Source organism: Argiope bruennichi, chromosome 7 (genome assembly GCF_947563725.1).
Source record: "Argiope bruennichi chromosome 7, qqArgBrue1.1, whole genome shotgun sequence".
Taxonomy (NCBI): Eukaryota; Metazoa; Arthropoda; class Arachnida; order Araneae; family Araneidae; genus Argiope; species Argiope bruennichi.
The window spans coordinates 78,666,258-78,686,149 of record NC_079157.1 but is presented as its reverse complement, the minus strand read 5'-3'; the positions used below and the strand labels follow the sequence as shown (position 1 = coordinate 78,686,149).

Sequence of the window (19,892 nt, the reverse complement as noted above, 5' to 3'; positions counted from 1 at the left end):
GAATTAATATCTAATTTCTTTCAAACAAAATCATAAAAAGACTGGTGAAAAAGATTAAATGCAGGTTCAGAAACAAAATATCTAATTTCTTTCAAACAAAATCATAAAAAGACTGGTGAAAAAGATTAAATGCAGGTTCAGAAACAACAATGAGAATTACAAATAAAGGTTTAAGTTGCTAATAAAAATAACTTCAAAGAACTTTCTGAAAGGTCTCAAGATCAAAATTTCAATTAATTATTAAACTGAAAATCAAATACTAGATATTAATTTAGTTGCATTTTAAATTTATAGAAGCTCTTTTTATAATACATACCTCATTAAATTAACAACACATTTAAAATTAATCAAGGAATTCATTAATACATTTTAATTTCAGAAGACTCCCTCTATTTTATATAAATCAATGATTTATTTCTTAACTTTATATTTTATTTCATTTATTTCTTGGCTTTATATTCATTTATTATTCTCGGCTTTAAAAATGTGAACTCAAATATTTTTTTATGATACTAGTGGCATAACAAGGAATAAGCAGAGGAAAAGAAGTTTAGATGCCCAAGGCAACAATCAAAAGAAGCGAGAGACAGCAGGGACATAGTATTTTTAAGTATATTTCTCATTATCTATGGACACTGAGAATAGGAAAAGGAAAACAAACAAACAAAAAAAAAAAAACAAAGAATATTCCCTTGCAGCATTTATTCTTATTATGTTACTATGCAGTAAATGAGATCTTTATACCCATTACACATCTATATGCTACAGATACAGATGCAATACAATTCATCCTTCCTTAAAACACAAAACTAAATTAAGCTAATGCTATTTATTTTAAGCCAAGATTTTGGTAGGTTCTACTTTTAACAACTGCTTCAGATGGGAAGTATAAAACTGCATTTCTAGTTTTATTTATACATAAATTACAAGTTAATAAATATTTGATAAATATTAATAAAGATAATAGCAAAAGATATATTTCTTACCTTAAGCAAATGTCCATCATTGCACAAATTTTTCGGCAACAAAGGGAACTGCGATAAAGACGAACAGTTCAAATTTGGTAAAGCATATGTCAGATTTTGATTATGCAAGTCTTCAAACAACAGAGAAAAGCTTTCCGAGATATTTGCATTTGAATAAGCAGATGTTGGATGATGTCGCAAAAGTGCTATCTGCGACAGAGATTCCAAAATATCTAAGCTATCAATGAACTGTTGCTCAGCATTGCAGAAATAAAATGGAAGAATGAATGATGCAATGAGAAATGTTGTTCGCCAATGAATAGCCATGATTTCGAATCCTGCAAAAAATTAAATCAGGCAGGAAGTTAACAGTCCAATTGTTGATTGTCCGTCAAGTCGGTATCTGAAAGGTAAAAATATTATGATCAATATAAAATAAAAGCAACTTTCAGAATCAGTTTTATTTAAATAATAAAAAGATAAAAAAATTGTTAACTTTTTTTTTTTAATTTGTAGTTTAATACTATACATATTATAAAATCTTGATAGTGATTTGGAGAAAATTACTTTTAAGTGGAACTGCTAGTAAGGAATAAAAATATTATATTGATGGTTTAACTAAAGATTAAATTCAGAAAATATTGTCATAAAAATATTAATATACAATTTTTAAAAAAAAAAATTAAAGTAAAACAGATTTAAAAATTTCATCTTCACACACATAAAAAAAAACAAATTTCAACAAAGCTTTGAATATTTTTAGTGATTGTTTTATTTGAAGTTACTTTCAATTAATTTAAATGAAACTTCTCACTCTGTAAATGTAAAAATATTTGATTATGATATTTAATGGCTTAAAAAAAATTCAAAGTTGAATGTAACAGTGTGGAGAGCCGAAATAAATTTTTGATGATATAAAGCAAATTGCTTAGTAAAGAAGCTACATCTCTTGAAAATTTAAAAAACACACACAAAAAAAATAATGATTCAGAAACTTTAAATTCATAACCTATTCAAGAATAATTTTATCTATTATTAGTTTTAACAATTAATATGCTTTTATGAATAATTAATAGGGATTAGGAAATTAAAATTACAATAAATATTTTTTAATTATTAGGTACCAATTGGTTACCATAATGGTAATGGACAATAATAATGGTAAATGGACAATAAATATATAAATTTATCTAGCAACAAAACTGAATGCTGAATGCAAATGCATTTTCCCTTGCAAATAAACACAAGTTTAATGAATGTATTCATTCTTGTTCTATAAATTGTAACAACAAGTTTTAGATTAACAAAATAAAAAAAAGGAAATTGTGATGGATCAAAATAATTTCCATCGAGTTTAATCCTACTGATAAGCTTTCTTATAAAAATATCACTCAATATTATTTTTTTTTTTCAATAAAGAGATTGTATTAATCCTCGAAAGATATCCAAAATTGATTTTCTTCAGCAAATGAAATATGTATGCCATATATAAACTTTACAGCTTGCTTTTTATTTTATAAAAATATTCTTAAAAGGAACAACACATTTTTAGTGAAATAATAGAAAATACCTACTAACCACGGAAAATATGTAATAGACAAATTTATTGCGTCAGTGTTTTTAAAGATTATATTTTACTTCAAAATTCATATCAGTTAATCATCTATCTGATAAAAATATTATACAATACAAGTGGGTTTTTTATATCCATACGAAAAAATGAAATGACAAACATTCCATTAAACATTTACCAGCAGTAGACATAGGCATACTAACTCGTTGCAAAAGCTTTGCTATAAGAGGTAAATTTAAGTAGCTAAAAATAAATCCCATTCACTTACAGCATGGAATGTTGAGTATAGAATGAACAGTTTGAAATCCAAATTTTGAATGAATTCACTCGTGTGTCATTTTAGAATTATAAATCGAGCGCGTTACGCCGAAAGAGCAGCGACGAAAGAACGAAGGTCCGCAAATCAAACGCCATTGCCGGTTCGACAGTGCCCAATAAAAACATTGCCTTCACAAGGTTAATGTTCCGCAAAAAAATCAGCCCGCAGTTTCGGTCACGTGATGCTCTATACGATAAGCGATAGGAAAGGGACTAAATACAATTCAGTCCTTTTAAACTGATCCCCACGCTCTCAGGCTGGTGTAATATTTCTGGGATGGTAAAGACCGCGGAGAGATTCGAAAATCTTGATTGAAATGGTTGGGAGCTTATCATCGTACGTTGCAATTTCCTTTGACTTTAACCTCTGCTAATCAGAAGATTTCTAAAAAATGTTGCACATAAATGGAAAGAGTACAGACGATTTGTTTTTTATTTCTTTTGATTTAATCGAATTTTATAAAATCGATACACTACTAATAAGTCTAATAATAAAGAGAAGATATTTTGAACCATTCGCATAAAGGATTTTTTTTTTGACGTAAACCAAAATTCAATCATATTCTTTCTGTAGCAATTGGTATAATATTAGTTAAAAAGAAAATTAATTAAGAATGTTTTGAACCGTATACAAAAATAGTATACATTTAAAAAAAATAAATGGAAATGAATATTCTTTCAAACAGTCAATCAAAAATATCTAAAATATTACTGAATAATTCATAATTTAATGAAACTCAATTGCGATTTATTTTTATAATAAAATGATATTATTACTTTGAAAAGTATCATGTATAATCATGCATTATTTATTTGAAAAATTAAATGATGAATATGTTCTTTATTTACCACACATGAACATACATTTTGTTCCTCCTTTTTTTTAAGAAGATATTTTCTTCTGTGTGTTTTACTAAATCTTTTTCTTTTAATTCATTTTTAATGTGTATTTCTGGCAGAATTCTCTCATATAAAGATTAGATTTTGCAAATGTATTATTCAAAAATATTAGTCAAGGTGAAATTTGAAAAAATGAGAGAGAGAGAGATTTTGCCTTGAATTTTGCAAACGAATTTTTTTTCCACAAATGCAAACTTCATTTAGAATGTATCAAATTTAAAAATTCACTTAAATTTATCTGTGTTGGAATTAAAATATTATTAATATTTCTTTAATATTCCCCAAGAAATTGAAAAATTAAAAAAAAAATTATATACGTTAAAATTAAGTTATTTTATAAGCAGTAATATAATTCATAATATATAAAACCAATAGTTGTATTGAGTAAGCGTACGTGAAAGTGGCGATTAGAATAATTCAACTAGTTTAATAAGTTATGCAATGCTTCATTTCAGAATTTAATGAATGAATGAATAAAATTTATTTTCTGTTTCAGGTTTATTATAATTTAATTGAAATCAGCGGTGGATGTAAGCATTTTGAAGCTCTAAGCAATTCAAACTAAGAGGGTTTTTTTTATCAATAAATGAACATTTGAATTTTTGTGATTCACATTTGAGCAAATTCAAAAAATATCATATTTCAACAAACCTAAAAATTTTTAGTCATTTGATTACTAATGTGCAGATTACAAAAAAAAAAAAAAAAAAAGTAAATGCAATTATAAAATTTAGATAAATTAGTCATAATTAATGAATAATAGTTTTATTTATCTACAAAAAAAGCATTAAATTATGATGAGACTGTTGCAAATAATAAATTCTGAATAAATATAGCATTGAAAATTATAGCATAGAAATATAGCCTTGAATAGCATATTCTGTTTGACTATTTTACAGAAATAGTCAAACAGAATATAATATGGCCAATTTAAAAGAGCAATTAATATGCCAATATATTATAAATAAATAAATATTTTTTTTCTTTTAGGTATTAGTAAAATTAAGTTCTGATAATTTATTTAATAATGGTTTCAATAATTAAATTAAACAGACTTTGTGCTAATTTTTATCACACAGAATTTGTATTTTTTACAAATATATTCATTTGGTTATTAATAACATTATTTTATTAAGGCTCTTTGTGGCTCAGCCGTTCAAGACAACTACCTGATCGAAAATTACTACTGATTGAAATTATTCGTAGTATAAGTACTAATAAGCTAAGTAATATGCAGTTTTATAAAAACGCAACAGAAAAGTTTTTTTTTTCGTAATTATGTTTGCAACGCTATTTATACAATGAAATAGCACAGACTGCTTTGAAATTTCTATAAAACACTTGTAATTGCTTGTTTTCGTTGGATAAATAGAAGGGTTTGACAAACAAATTTGAACAACTGAGCATGTGCATGATGGTATATCAATCTGGACAGCTGTCGTAAGAAATTTTTGCCAGGAAATTTATTAGATTGATTTGTATCTGTCTTTTGAAACTATTTTCATTTCAACTGCTGCTTTTGAACCGCGGAATAATTTGAGAATTCTTTCAACATGAATATTAAGAATTGCATAAATTTCAATTTATCATATTTCCGGAATTTGAAAAATTAACTTGGTGGGTTCTGGCCATATTTTCGGTAATCTTTCACGAGTCTTAAAAGCTGAAGAATCAATTTTTAAAGACACTTTTTATTACTTAACTGTAATATAAAATTTAACTATTTTATTTATTTCCTACATTTTATGTCTGATTTGTAGTTCATTATTATTAAATATTAAGGGCTATTGAAATCCATTGTTTTTTCTTAAATTCATTACCAGGTGGCATCTGCTACATGGAATCAACTTTAAATTATATTCATTGGTTAAATGATAATTAAGTTCTGAAAATATTAAAATGGTATCTTGTCATTGAGAAGATACAAGTGTATAAAATTTCGTATCTTTAGCTCATTCACGAGAAACAACCAAATTTCATTTAATTAATTATTGCGTTTTTCAGTTATCGCTTTTATATGCATGGCAAAGTACATAGTGATAGACGGCCAATCCTTTGACAGTTTAAATTCAAAATTTAATAAGAACTTATATTTTAGATACTAAATCTGTGAGCCACATTTTATTTATATAATTCTTTATATCTTATAGTCGACATATTCACTTGCACGACTAGGACAACCGCACAGATATATTTCTGTGTGGCTACCATGACAAATTATAACCTGATTGCGAATGTAATTTCTTTCAAAATTTGATGGAAATCTGCAAATTTCATTTTAAGACCATATACCAAATTTCATTTGTTTGTGTCAAAGAAATATGTCAAAATTTCGAGCTCAAATTCTTTGAGGATTATAATACTTTCTATTTATATGCTTCGGTTATAAGACAGTAAAAAAAAAGTACATTTATCAAGTGCTAATAGAAGGTTATTCTTGAAAATTCATTAGTTCACCAGAAGTCACATTAAGAGTTCCAATGCAGAGTTATTTCAAGTTAAAATTCGAAATATCTTTTTTTTTTTTTAGAAAAAAAAATCATTACTTATACAGGAAACCACATTACTTCGAATCCGTATAAGATGGAGTATTACAGTATTTGTCATACCTTAATAATCTGAATTGAGATCATTTTTTTTCAATGGTTAAATACGGAAAGCTCAGAGGGGAAGTCAAAAGATGGAAAGAAATTAACAGAAAATAGCATGTTAAGTAAACAGTTTTACAATAATACCCAGAAAATACACCGATGATCAAACCGGCAATCAAAAATCCAATATAAAATGTTTAAAAGCTTTCCAAACATTTATCACTATCTGATCTTTTGTTTTTCTTAAGTGCAGATGCAATTATTTTTTGTTTACAAATCGCAGAATATTTATCGGCCTTAAAGACTGAATCCATAAATTTGATAAAGGAAACCTTGCTATCTGAAGTAGTTTTCTTTTCACTTTATTTAATCGTATGGCGACCTTGAAGCATCAAAGTTAGAAGTGTAAAAATTCAAAGTCAAATTCAAGGATTTGACACTGAAAATTTAAAAAAATATTTTCATAAAAATAAAGAAAGTTGAACTTGAAGATTTTTTCTGTTCTTACTTTTTCCGTCTTACTTAATCAGATAAAGTTGTTAATAGTCAATTGATTAATTTTAGCCAAGTTATATTAACATCCCAATTAAAAGGGCCACTAGCGCAATTTTCGGACGAAATTGAACCCTAGTCAGATGACAAGGACGATACCTGAGCTGGCACCTCTTCTCCATACTCTTAGACTACATAGTGGGTAAGCGTTTGGCCCCGAGGATTTAACATATATCAGTGCTTCGTTACACAATGGTTCTTCATTGGAACCCTCTGTGTCAGTTTGAAATATAAGGAAGTGGCCTTTAATTCACATAGCAAAATATGAAATTCTTCATATAATTTATATATATGTTTCAATATATAATTATTCACTTACACAAAATAGGTAAATTATTCGTATAGAGAAGCCAATTCATGGAATGTCACTTCATAAGCGTAATTATATATCATCATAAGCTGTTTCTATGTGGGCGCATCTTTTAAGCAAATACTGAACTAAAGAGAGTGTTCGCCCTGAAACTTTCTTACATATTCTCTAATAAATGTGTTTTCTCCTTCCCCTTCCTGATAAAATTATAGACCTTGGGCAAGGCTGTGAACACAGCAAATGCCCATATATCTTTTAAGTCCTACGTATGAAAGTTTTGTGCTCCGAAATATAGTTAAAAAATATCCATTCTTTGAGGATAAATTCAAACTAATTTTGCTTAGAATTTGATACAGAGTTATAATTTTAGTATCAACACCATGTATCAAATTTCAATTTTTTAAGCCGTTGCGTTTTTGAGTTGTCGTATTTACATGCATGCAAAAGAACAGATTAAAAGACAATTAACTTTTTAACGAATTGCGAGGGCCGCGGTGGCCTGGTGATAAGGTCTCGGCTTCGAAACCGAAGGGTTTCAGGTTCGAGACCCGATTCCACCGAAGAACCGTCGTGTAAGGGGGTCTGTTGCACGTTTCGTCCTGATCAAACGTCCTCCCGCTAGTGTGGTGTGGAGATGGGGGTACCAGCTCAGGTGTCGCCCTCGTCGTCTGACCGCGGTTCAAAATGACGAGGTCCGTCCGAAAATAGCCCTAGTGTTACTTCAAACGGGACGTTAATATAACTAAACTAAACTTTAACGAATTTGATTTAAAATGAGATACGAATTTTTACTTTAGATCTGTGCACCAAATTTTATTCAGATAAATCCTTGCATTTGTACCCGGATAGTCTGACAGATAGAATTCCCGAGAATGAATTTCTATTTGATAAAAATCTATAAATTAAGTGTAAAGGTCAAAAATAATATTTTATCCGTCCATATCAAAATATTTTTGAGCTATCATATTCACAAATAGATAGACAGAAACACATAATTCTGAAATGTGGGAATTTATCAAAATCTGGAATTCGAATATTTTGATGCTTACAATAATTTCTCTTTGCATATTTCATACAATAGAAAGTAAAAAGAAAAATTATTGTAAAAATGAAGATTAGAGTCTCAAGATTTTGATGAATTTCCAAATTTTAGACCTATTTAAACCCGCTTTTGGAATTATGTCTGCATGGTCAGCTTGTCCTTGAATTATCGATTATCAACCTTTTGATTAAGATCAAAGTGATCTTTTGTCAATACAATACCCCAAAAAACGTAATAAAGCTGGACTTATGAAATTAAAAATGAGTCCTTTACCCCAATATTTTTAATTAACATACAAAACATGAATTTGCATGTGAAATAAAAACTCGATTATGTTCAGTAAACAGATGAAATTTGGCATTTGATTTTATTAATAGAAGTGAAGATCAATATCAAATTTGAGGCAAAATCAATCTACGGATTGGCTATCTTTTGATTTGTCTATTTATACATATGCGAAGTTTAATAATCCGAAAATCAGTAAATAAAGAAGTTGTAATTTAGTGCATGATCTTTAGACCAGAAATTTTAGAAACGCGCCAAATTTCGGTTTGGTTTGATTTAAGTTATATTAATGTCCCATTTAAAGCAAGACTAGGGCTATTTTGGGACGGACTTCGTAATTTTGAGCTGCGGTCAGGACAACACCTGAGCTGGCACCCCCCTCTCCACACCAGGGGGGGGGGACGTTTGGTCATGACGGATTTAAGGTACAACAGACCCCCTTACATGACAGTTCTTCAGTGGAATCGGGTCTCGAACCTGAAACCCTCCGGTTCCGAAGCCGAGACCTTACCACCAGGCCACCGCGGCCCGCGCCTAATTTCGGAAAAATTCCGCCAGAGGGTGGATTGTCGGTTCGTCAACGCTTATGTAAACAAGAAAACTAATAAAAAAACAAAAACAAGATAGGCAATAAAAATTTGATAAGAGATTTTGATTCCAAAAATGTAGGTCTAAATCTAATTTTGAGTTTAATCAGTCAAAGGAAAGATGGGCAAACGACATATTCAATTTTTTTCACAGCGTTACCAAGTTAAACGCAAAAATCATAATATTGTTTATGTATATTAACTAATGCCGAATACACCAGCTGGTTCTTCAAACAGGATGCGCAATGGAACTTGAAGTGGGGGCATTTAATGTGTTTCTTAAGAAGTAGAAGGACTCGATTAAAGAAAAACTGATTGAATCTATAAGGAAAAGGTTTCATGCATATAATATATTAACTTAAAAAATGAGGGAGAAAAAAGCTATCGACAAGAGCTTGACATTTACCGCTTTAATTTCTAGCTTTCCTAAAAAACCCTTAAAAATGAAACTTCAAAGGAAATTCGAGCATTAAGTTCGAAACGACATAAGATGATAATATTTTAGCAATGATTCAGTTTTTTTTTATTTTATTATTTTCTCATATACGTCAAAGAATTCGAACTAAGGGTTGTGGCATATCTCCAAATTTTAGACCTCTCCGAGTTTAAAAAACACATTAAAAAATATCCTCTGTCTATCTGTGACAAAGATAGATCAAAAGCACTTCGATCCAAGTCTACAGCCTGAAAATTGGTTAGTTATATTAACGTCCCGTTTTAAGCAACACTAGGGCTAGTTTGGGACAGACCTCGTCATTTTGAACCGCGGTCAGATAACGAGGACGACACCTGAGCTGACACCCCCCCCCCTCTCCACACCACGCCACAGCAGCGGTAGAACGTTTGGGCTTAACAGATTTAACGAGCAACAGCACCCCTTACACGACGGTTCTTCGGTGGAATCGGGTCTCGAACCTGAAACCCTACGCCTCACGATCCGAGACCTTACCACCATGCCACTGCGGCATGTCTGAAAATTGGTATACTGTCTTTATATCAAATTTGTACATTTCTATCAAATTTTGAGCTAAATCCGCTCAGAGGAAGTCCATATGTTCGCATATAAGTTAATACGTTAATTACCAAACGAAAAGAGCTATATAGATAAAATTCGGTACATAGATTTGTAAAATATAGTGTAGACACCTATCGAATTTTGAGCTAAGTTCAACTACGGGTTGATTGTCTGTCGGTCTGTACTTTCAGAAATATGCAAACGCGATAACTCAAAGATGCAATGACTAAAATAAATAAAATTTGGTATGGGATTTTGTGACTAGAAGCTTGATTCTGTGCTAATTTTTAGTTTCAATCGAATGTGAAAAAAAAGGGTCTAAAACATAAATTCGATTTTTCTGATGTTATTATCCTTATATCAGAAATTAATCGCCAAATAACTCGCCAAGGATGACCGAATGGATACAGTAAAAATACTAAACTCACGCCAATGTTAAATATTTCGCAACTATTTTACTCTAATATGATGCAAGTTTTCTCTGGAATAACTATAACAGAGAGTGTGTGAGAAAATTTTGGGTAAACTACTTTCACTGGTTTTCAACCGAATTAAATTAAAATTTGACATAGAACTACAACTATAGTCCCAATATTACGTAACATTAATTAACATTAATTTCAGTCTCATTCACTCCTTTATTGCTCTTTCGAATGATTAAGCTTACATGCATGTGAAAGTATGCCTATAGACAGCCAATCCTTTGACAGATTTAATTCCAAATTTGATACGGATTGACATTTTCGATGCTAAAGCTACATACCAAAATTCATCTAGCTAGTTCTTTGCATTTTATGGCTTTTGTGTTCACTTGTATTCAACTCGCACAACTGGCAATCCCCTGAATGGATTTCGTTCAAAATTTAATTGAAATCTTCAAATTTAGTGTTCAGACTATAAGCCAAATTTCACTGTTCTAGTTTCGTCAAATTTCGAAGCTTATAATATTTTCTTTTTCATCCTATATGAGGAAATAAAAGATTGAATGAGAAATATAGAACTTCAGGGTTAAGATCATCATTATAGGAGTTTAAATTTTAGTTTACATTCAATAAATTGAAAAGATCATTCGGCCCTTGTTTATTTATATTAGCAAACATTTTAGGTATATCTATATTAGACAAATACATATTCCTCATAAAAATTTTATGTCTAAATTGCCTAAGTTTGTCTTTTTTAAATGGTTTTAAAGTAATGCTAATGTGAACACCTGCTTGTATATAAACATTATCATTTTAGAATAGTTCGCATGAGGATGACCATAATTAATTAACTCACATAAAACTAGTAGTCATTATATATAAATTATTACATAAGTCTGATTATTTAATTGTTGAACTGGCAATTCCATTATCAAACAACTTACAATAATCTCTGATGATGATGATGTCGTGTCCGCGTTACCACGGAAAGGGTGTGCAGTAGCTTCTGAGGGTAAAGACCCCCTAAGCACCGAAGGCAGAAGTCTGACTTCTAGCTCATATGAAGATGACACACTCACACATTCGCTTGCACAACCCCTTTTTACAAGGGGGCACATTCACACACCTCACAGATAGAACACATATGAAGAACAGCCATCCCCGAACCGGGACTCGAACCCGGGACGTCCAGATCACGGGGAAGATGCGCTACCCCTATGCCAGTACGCCGGCTAAAATAACCTCTATCGATAATAAAAGAAAATGTCTGAGCGTGTGTCGGCACAATACAAGGCAGTCTGTTTGACTGGAACTTAAAATGTCAGCACCAAATATATTTTGAAGACAGATAATATGCACATAGTGCATTACTTTTTGAAATTTTAATGAATCACAAAATAGCAAAATTTGGACGTTTTCCACCATAACATCTCAAAATATGTTTGGAAATTATATTGGGGAAAATTAAACGAAGCATAGAAATAATTTTTACATCAGCTATAAAATTCTAAAAATAATTAATATTTTAAAAAAAACTGTATTAACATCAAGTGTCATACACTACAAGTTTTAAAAAATGTATTTGAACTTGAATGGATGAATGAAAAGTATTTTATTAACGATTGAAAATTTGAACAAGACATATATATATATATATATATATATATATATATATATATATATATATATATATATATATATATATATATATATATATATATAGGGAGAGTGTGAACTAATAGTAGGAATTGAATTATTTCTTCTATTATACCAGTAATTAGAACCAATTATAATAAATTTTCTAATGTTTTTTTTTTTTTTTTTTAGTTTTGTGGAAATTGCAGACAAGTATCATTTCAAAACTGAGCTGTACTGAAATCTTTTTATATTCTATACATGCCTAAGCATTATTGTTCTATTCTATAATATAACTGGATGCATAAAAATATATTTTTGAGCTTTAAATTTGAAGTTTTGTTTTCTGATAGTAACATGCTAACTTTTCTGTTGAATCAGCAAGCGAGGCAAAACTCTTAAAATATTTCAAAAATTAAAAAAAAACGTCTTAGTTTTTCACACAAAAAAAAAAAAAAAAAAAAAAAAAGAACCTCTGACATTGAATGATTTTACTAATAAATCATATATTTTATAAGTATGCTTCGGCTCAGTAACGAATACCAATATAAAGATGGAACAGAAGATGAAATTTATCTAACTCAATAAAATTAAATACAAGAGAAAAAAATGTTTGTTCTCCTTTTTATATTGTATTTGAGCTTTTGTGTTATTATATTCATAGACAAATCGGCAAATGAACACAATTTCAAAAATAGGTGGGGCTTTTTTTCGGAATAAAAGAAGTTTAAAATGTGGAAATTCACCAAAAACTTGAGATCAAATTTCTCAATCTTTTCATACTGGGTGGCTAATAAATAATTTGGAACTGCAACTAATAAATGTAATGAAAAAAAAAAAAAAAAAGAGATTCACTTTGTCTATTGTCGAAGGCATGAAACGGTGAATTCCGACACCAACAACAAAAACCGTCATAGATGGAGAAAAAAAATTGCGACAGAAAAAAGTAATTACTCAAGTCTCCAACAGGAGCGATTCTGGCACTATCAGAACAACTACAACAAATAATACGATAATCAATAATTACATTCGGAAAATGGATTGTGCAATATATCATTAATGTCGAGGTGATAGAAAAGGCATATATAGAAATGAATGATATCCTGTATGGATATCATTCATTTCTATATATGTGTAAATTATACTCTTTTATTATTCTCTGTAGCGTTACATTTTCTTACGAGCTGGTCTTATATTTGTACATAAAATGTTACACTGACAATTTTTTTTCTTCAGTATTCATTTATGCCATACCTTTTATAGTCTGTATATAAAATTAGATTTCATTTTGTTCACTGATTTCAGCTACAGAGGACTCGAAACAAGAAAAACTATTTTATGGCCATTTTATATTTCTCTTATACGAGAAAATAAAAGATTCATTCAGCAGGGCTTCAAGAGCCAGTATCAGTTCGACTTTCCGGACCGCTTTGCAGTTTCATTCGTGAAAACCAATTAGGAAATCCCGATTAAGCCGAGGTGAAGTCCTTTAGCTCTATTTGAATTTTGATCAATTGATAGCCCTCGAACGACGGGAAGTTCAAGAGGAAGTATTAACATCAACTCAGGATTGTTTATTTCAATGAATTCTTGAAATTCGTTCAGAGAATAGAAAAATAAAATTTAAGAACCAGAAGGGGGAAAAAATCGTTACGGCTGTTTTATCTTCGGCTGTATTTTTACTATCTTCGCTTCGGGCTTTTTTATGAAATGAAACTTCGCTAGTAGTTTTCGAGCTTGTTGGTTTTCTTGTACTGTACATCTACTTTCGTACTACCGTGTGCGAAATCTTGTACTATGATATCGATGATAATATAATACATATTACTTGCAACACAGGAACTGTCAAGATATTCTTCTATTTATGAAAAATATTATACATCTGTTAAAAACGCAAAAGTGCAATGTAATATGCACATACGCAGTTTCTTTATTGTTCTACTTTTATACATCTACAGGAATTGACTCATGAGATTTGTACAACCTGCATTTCACTTGGTAGAGTTTCTTCATATCAAAGATGCCCTGATGGCAACATTTTCCATGCTTTTGACTTGCACTACTTTTTTCAAAAAAAAGCTCAATGAAAGAATGTAATATCTATTTTTAAAAGTAAAAAAAAAAAAAAGATATTCATAAATACGAAAGGAACATTTTTTCTTCTAGCCCCTCTCGAAAAATATACTAAGATATCATGGAGTCCATCCTCTATTTTCTGCGCCAAGCTTACAATCAAAGTATACATTATAGGTAGTTCTTATAAGCGAATAAATATTTTGCTTTTGCAAGGTAAGCGTGAATTCTTCATAAATGTGCAAATTTAAGCATGATTCTCCATAAGCAAAAATTGTCACGATTATTCACAAATTTTCTGGATATTGTATCCTGCATACTGAGAAATGGGGAAAACAATATATGTAAATCTTTCACATGTCAATGGATTTCGCAAAGGATCTGACATGACTAATACAAAATGATGCCGTTTCTGATTATTATTGAGATTTGGCTGTTGTTGTCCAGATTATGAGAAATCAGTAGGAGAATCCTTTGATCGACAAAATGATTTAGGAATTGAAACAAAAATAAGAGCAAATTAAGTACCCTATATATCATAAATACACAAATAATAAAGTAAAAGCGTAGGTCTCAGGTACTTATTGGATTTGTTAATTAGAGCGAAATTTCAATTTTCATTATCAAATTTTAGTTCAACATCCTTGAATCTATAAAAAAGACCAGTGGAAACTGTAACACAGAGAGGAGTAAAAAATATCCTCACCCATTATGAGATGTGCAAATTCGAATTTATATCTTGATATCAAGCAGGTATTTTTTTAATGTGCTAATCAACAAATTTATCTATTTGTGAATAAATATTAATTATAGCATTGTAAATTTCACATTTTATTTACATTTTCGACCCAAATTGTAGCAAAATTCAACGGGGGGAGTTCTAAAATTTTTTATTATTTTATATTTATGCCGATTCCTTATATTCTCACAATTATTAGTTTTCATTCGTGGACATTATGTGCAGGGGTGATTCCGCTGTAAGGAAACAAAGGGTAACAAGAAAAGCCAAATGACATTTGAATCTGTCTAGACGGGCATTTGCTAGTTATAAGTATTCGATTGTTTGTTAACGGGCATTCGCTAGTTATTAGTTTTTTTTTTTTTTTTGAGAATTTGACAATGATTAACACTTCAAGCGCCACTCCGATATTTCCTTCTCTTCCGTTTGGTCCGCAATATCTACCGATGTTCTCGATGTTTATATTCATCGAGATGACACACAAGATGTTTACCGTGCTTTAATGAAATCCATTAAGACATTCTGATAGAGAAAAATTTTGGTGCATTCATTAATTTATTAATAGAAAACAATTTTTTTTGTATCATATTTTGTACAAACTATAATACTAAATACTATATAACAAAATATGATACTAAAATTGTGTATCATATTTTGTTATCGACGACTGTCGCATTCTGTACAAAAAATTTTACGTCGGGTACCAGTGATTGACGCAGCGCAAACCGAAAATTAAGCATCAATCACAGCTGACTGACGTATGACAAAGTTGGTGATTCGAGTAAAAAAATGTTTCCATTGTCTCATATTATTGATTGAAAATATGCTTCTATTAAATATTGTGACTGCAGCTTCAGTTTTTATGATCTTGCTTTTATTTGCGCTTTTCTGCTGTCTATTGACGGATGCAGGGAATATCTTTTTAAGATCTTTGTATTGATCCATTTAATGAACAAATCTGCAATCTAATCTTTTATCTATATATTAAAATTATTATTCAATTTGAATCAAAATCTGTTCATGCGCAAACTTTAGAATCCTAAGGAGCTTTCCGGTACACTGCAACCGAAGCTATTTATCAAAGTGCGTTTGTTCGCAAATCTAAGAATTTTCTTTTCGAAACACTGTTACCGAGGTTATTTCCATAAGAATTTAAGAATTCCAGGAAGATTTCCATATTATTATTATTGAGGCTATTTTTAAATGATAAAGACGAGAAAGCCCTTAAATTATATAATATAACAGTTAATTAGTTTGGATCCTACTCCAGTCTATATGATAAATATGTTGTCTTGTATTTATAAAAATATTTCACCAGTAAATATCATTTAAATTATTAAAGAGAATCAACTTGACATTGGATCAGTGGGTTCATTGATACATGATTACGACGCGAAGGCTTTTAAAAGAAACATTAAAATATTTATGATAACATAAACGAAAGAAAAGATAATGTTAACCATAAAATTCTGAAATTTCTGTAACAGAAAAATGAAATAATAACATTAAACACACAAAAATACAACGAGGCTATATTTAGTCACTTACTTTCACTGAAATTTTTATGTTTATCAAGAAGTTTTTGTTTAGTATTTTACTTTTACTATAATTTCTTTTTTGTCCAAACAATAGTTTTTCTCTAATTAATTTATTGATTTTGTGTTTTGTAAATTAGGGAATATTCCTTTTTGCTCTTCTAGATTTATCAACTTAACCAAAATTATTTTATTTCTGGATTTTTTTAAAAATATATCTGGAATTTCGGACAATTTTTTCTTGCTGATTTCATATTTAAAAAAATCCCTTTTTCAATCATTTAAGGAATTCATTCCCATGTTTTTATATATGTTTCAGTTTTAGATCTTATTTTAATGGAAAAAATCTTTTTTTTTTCACTTTTAAAATCGAAGAACAACAGTATAAGGTGATAAAAATATTATGCGGTTTCATGTAAAAATATGGAGGGTTAAGTTACATCAATAACATTTGTAAAAAGCACGTAATCAAATTTTTCGAATGAAAAATTGCAACTGAAAAATACAATTATTAAAATAAAAATTTCTCAATTCTCTTTTCCAGCTTAATATATTTCTGATGAAAATTTCTCTGTAAATATTAAGTGTGAACGAAACTCTAAGACTATTTTTTAAATTTATTTAAAAGGGCAGAAAGACTGATGCATATTAAATTTTAAGAGTCGCTGGTTTCTTAAAAGTACTGTTTTAAAATACTCACTTAAAAAGATATGTCAATTTGAAATGCACAGAAAAAAAATATTGTCCGTTAGTCGAATTGAAAAAAATCGATTTTTTTCGATTCGTCATTTACCCCCTCCGCTTTCTAGGCATTTTCTCCTTTCATTTCTTAAAATTTGAAACTGTGAAATCAGGACAAGTGCGTGAATCAGGCAGCAAATGGTTAACGTTTTCCAACAAAATATTATTAATTTAAATTTTAAAAGCAGTCAAAACTAAAGCGAAAAACTAAAAATTACTCTTTTTTTCCTAACTTCCAGGATGCTGGTGTTATCGGAAAATGTTCAATACAAAAATTGATCATTATGATGAGACAAAGATTTGCCTAAATTGAATGATATTTCTATTTTCAATCCTAAGGGTGTTCAATCGTCTCCATCCTCTTTGAGTTGGGTGATCCAAGTGCGAACTCGGACTTGATTTTCAGTCTTCTTATAGTATATCCTTCGCCTATTTAAATCCGAAATGCTTTTAAAAATAGTTAAGATCTTTAAAAATTATTGTGATTTTTTATTGCTCTTACTTGTTTCAATATTTTTAAACAATAAGTGGACACCTTCAATATTTTTAAACAATAGTGGACAATAAGTGGACTAATAGATAGAAGACATACAGATTTTTTTACCTGGGATTTGAAGTATAACGAATCAGTATTCAAACTGCGAATGTCAGGACACATCTTTATTTTTAAAAGTATATATTAGAAATCTACTTATTTCACGAAAATGGTTTTCAATCCTTTGGATCTTTCTTAAAATTCTAAGTACTTTTAAACTATGTCCGCTTTCTTGCTTTATGTCCTTAGCATTGACGTATTCTAGAATATTTACAGCTGTCTATTAAGCTGAGAGAGCAATAATATATGACGTGAAACTTGTTCTTCGCCAATAACAGTTGATTTCAAAAACTGACGTAGTGTTATAGACACCATTAAGATGATCGAAAACCACAAATATTTTATCGCATTACTGACGTTAAAAGAAAGAATTATATGATTTGATAACTTATTTGTTGACATTTTATATATTTGTAGGGAATCTGTTTTTTCTTTTCTTATTATCTTTGAGGAAGGGGGGAGGAGATTAAAGAGAGGACAATCATTAAAAAGAAAAACTATTTTTTTCACCGATTTCTGCAAATCTTTTTTTCTTTCCGAGTAAAAAAGTTTAGAGCAAGATTTCAAGGGTTTTTTTTTCTGCTCACTTCCGATTACAGTATATTAATTGGGAAGAAATATTTTAATTAGATGATATGGCGACCAATTGATTTGCCAGGATCAGTAGTTTCCTTAAATTTTCAATTTAACATTCTAAATTATTTCCTCTTAATAATTTCCTTCGCAAATTATTTTTACACATAAAATTTTGATAGTTATATCATGCTACTACTATTTTAATATACTACTCGTATTTTAAAAGTTTTGAATCTTTCTCTTTATTGTGCTATTCATTTCATTCATTTTCTATTTTTTTTTTTTTTTATCTTTATGCATCTATATATATCACACAAAAGAGCAAAAGTGTTTAAAAATGTATGCACTTTAAAATTCTTTCAATATTACTGAAATCTTATATTAAACTTTTATTGCAAGTACACGAAAATTTTCAAAAATATATAATATATACAATTAATATATAAAAATAATATATAAAAAATATATAATTAATGATATATACAGTGGCTCAAACAATTGAGAGTACACCTTACTTTTACATGATAAATCCGATTTTCAATATAAATCACACATTACTGAGAGGTGCAAACATGTTTTTATTTTTACACATAACAAATGGTTTAATTTAAAGTAAAGATAAAGAACAATCAACGAAAAACCTCTAAACTGAAAAATTTCAGAAACATTTTAAATAAACATACGCAGATTTTTGCTTCAAAAAATTGAGAATACACCAGTGAAATTTTTGTAATATCTCGCAAAGAATAAAAGTGTCAATCTTTAATTGCATGTCTTTTGGCTTTTATAATGAACTTTAAACGTCTTGGTACCGATATGACCAATTTTTGGTGTTATCTGAAGATATTTTACCCCATTCTTCTTGCACCACTTGGTTTAAATGGGTTTTTGTCTAATTTTATGTTTTTTAATCATTATTTCGAGTGTGGCCCACAGATATTCAATGGCATTGATGTCGGTGAATTGTGGTGGTGTGTGCAACTGCTGTTTACAGTGGAAAAGACACCACATTTTGACATAACGTGCTTTCTGTTTCGAGTCGTTGTCCTGCTGGAAAATGAAATATCCCTCTAAACCCAAATTTTTAGTACTTTTCTTTAGATTGCTGCGAAGTATATCCAAGTAAGCCATATGACTCATAATGCCATCTTTAAAAACTAAATGTCCTGAAGCCATACAACTCCAAAGCATGACGGAGTCACCACCATGTTTAACTGTAGGGTGTAAATTTTTTGGATCAAAAATAGCATTAGGCTTTATCCATACAGTGCAACGGGTGTTACTGCCAAAAATGTTGAATTTTTTTCATCACTAAATATAACTTTCTTCCAAAAGTTATTGGTCTTCAATTGATGAGTTTTTGTATATTTTAGACGCTTTTTATGAATTTGCAACCTGAAGAACCGTTTCTCTCTAACAATTCGATTTTTATATCCAG

The 19,892-nt window shown here is 29.6% G+C and overlaps 1 protein-coding gene across 3 annotated transcripts in view; it reads right to left on the bottom strand.

The window, feature by feature from the left end:
• Positions 1-19,892, bottom strand: part of LOC129975920 (metal cation symporter ZIP14-like) — a 55,351-nt gene that overhangs the window by 16,332 nt on the left and 19,127 nt on the right. For 2 of the 3 annotated variants that reach the window (XM_056089208.1, XM_056089209.1), the window contains exon 2: positions 987-1,368. In XM_056089208.1, the coding sequence (XP_055945183.1) occupies positions 987-1,292 (306 nt within the window). In that variant the 5' untranslated portion in view covers positions 1,293-1,368. Of the gene's footprint in view, positions 1-986; positions 1,369-2,806; positions 3,131-19,892 lie in introns of those variants that run through there. The other variant, XM_056089207.1, reaches the window with a different exon arrangement.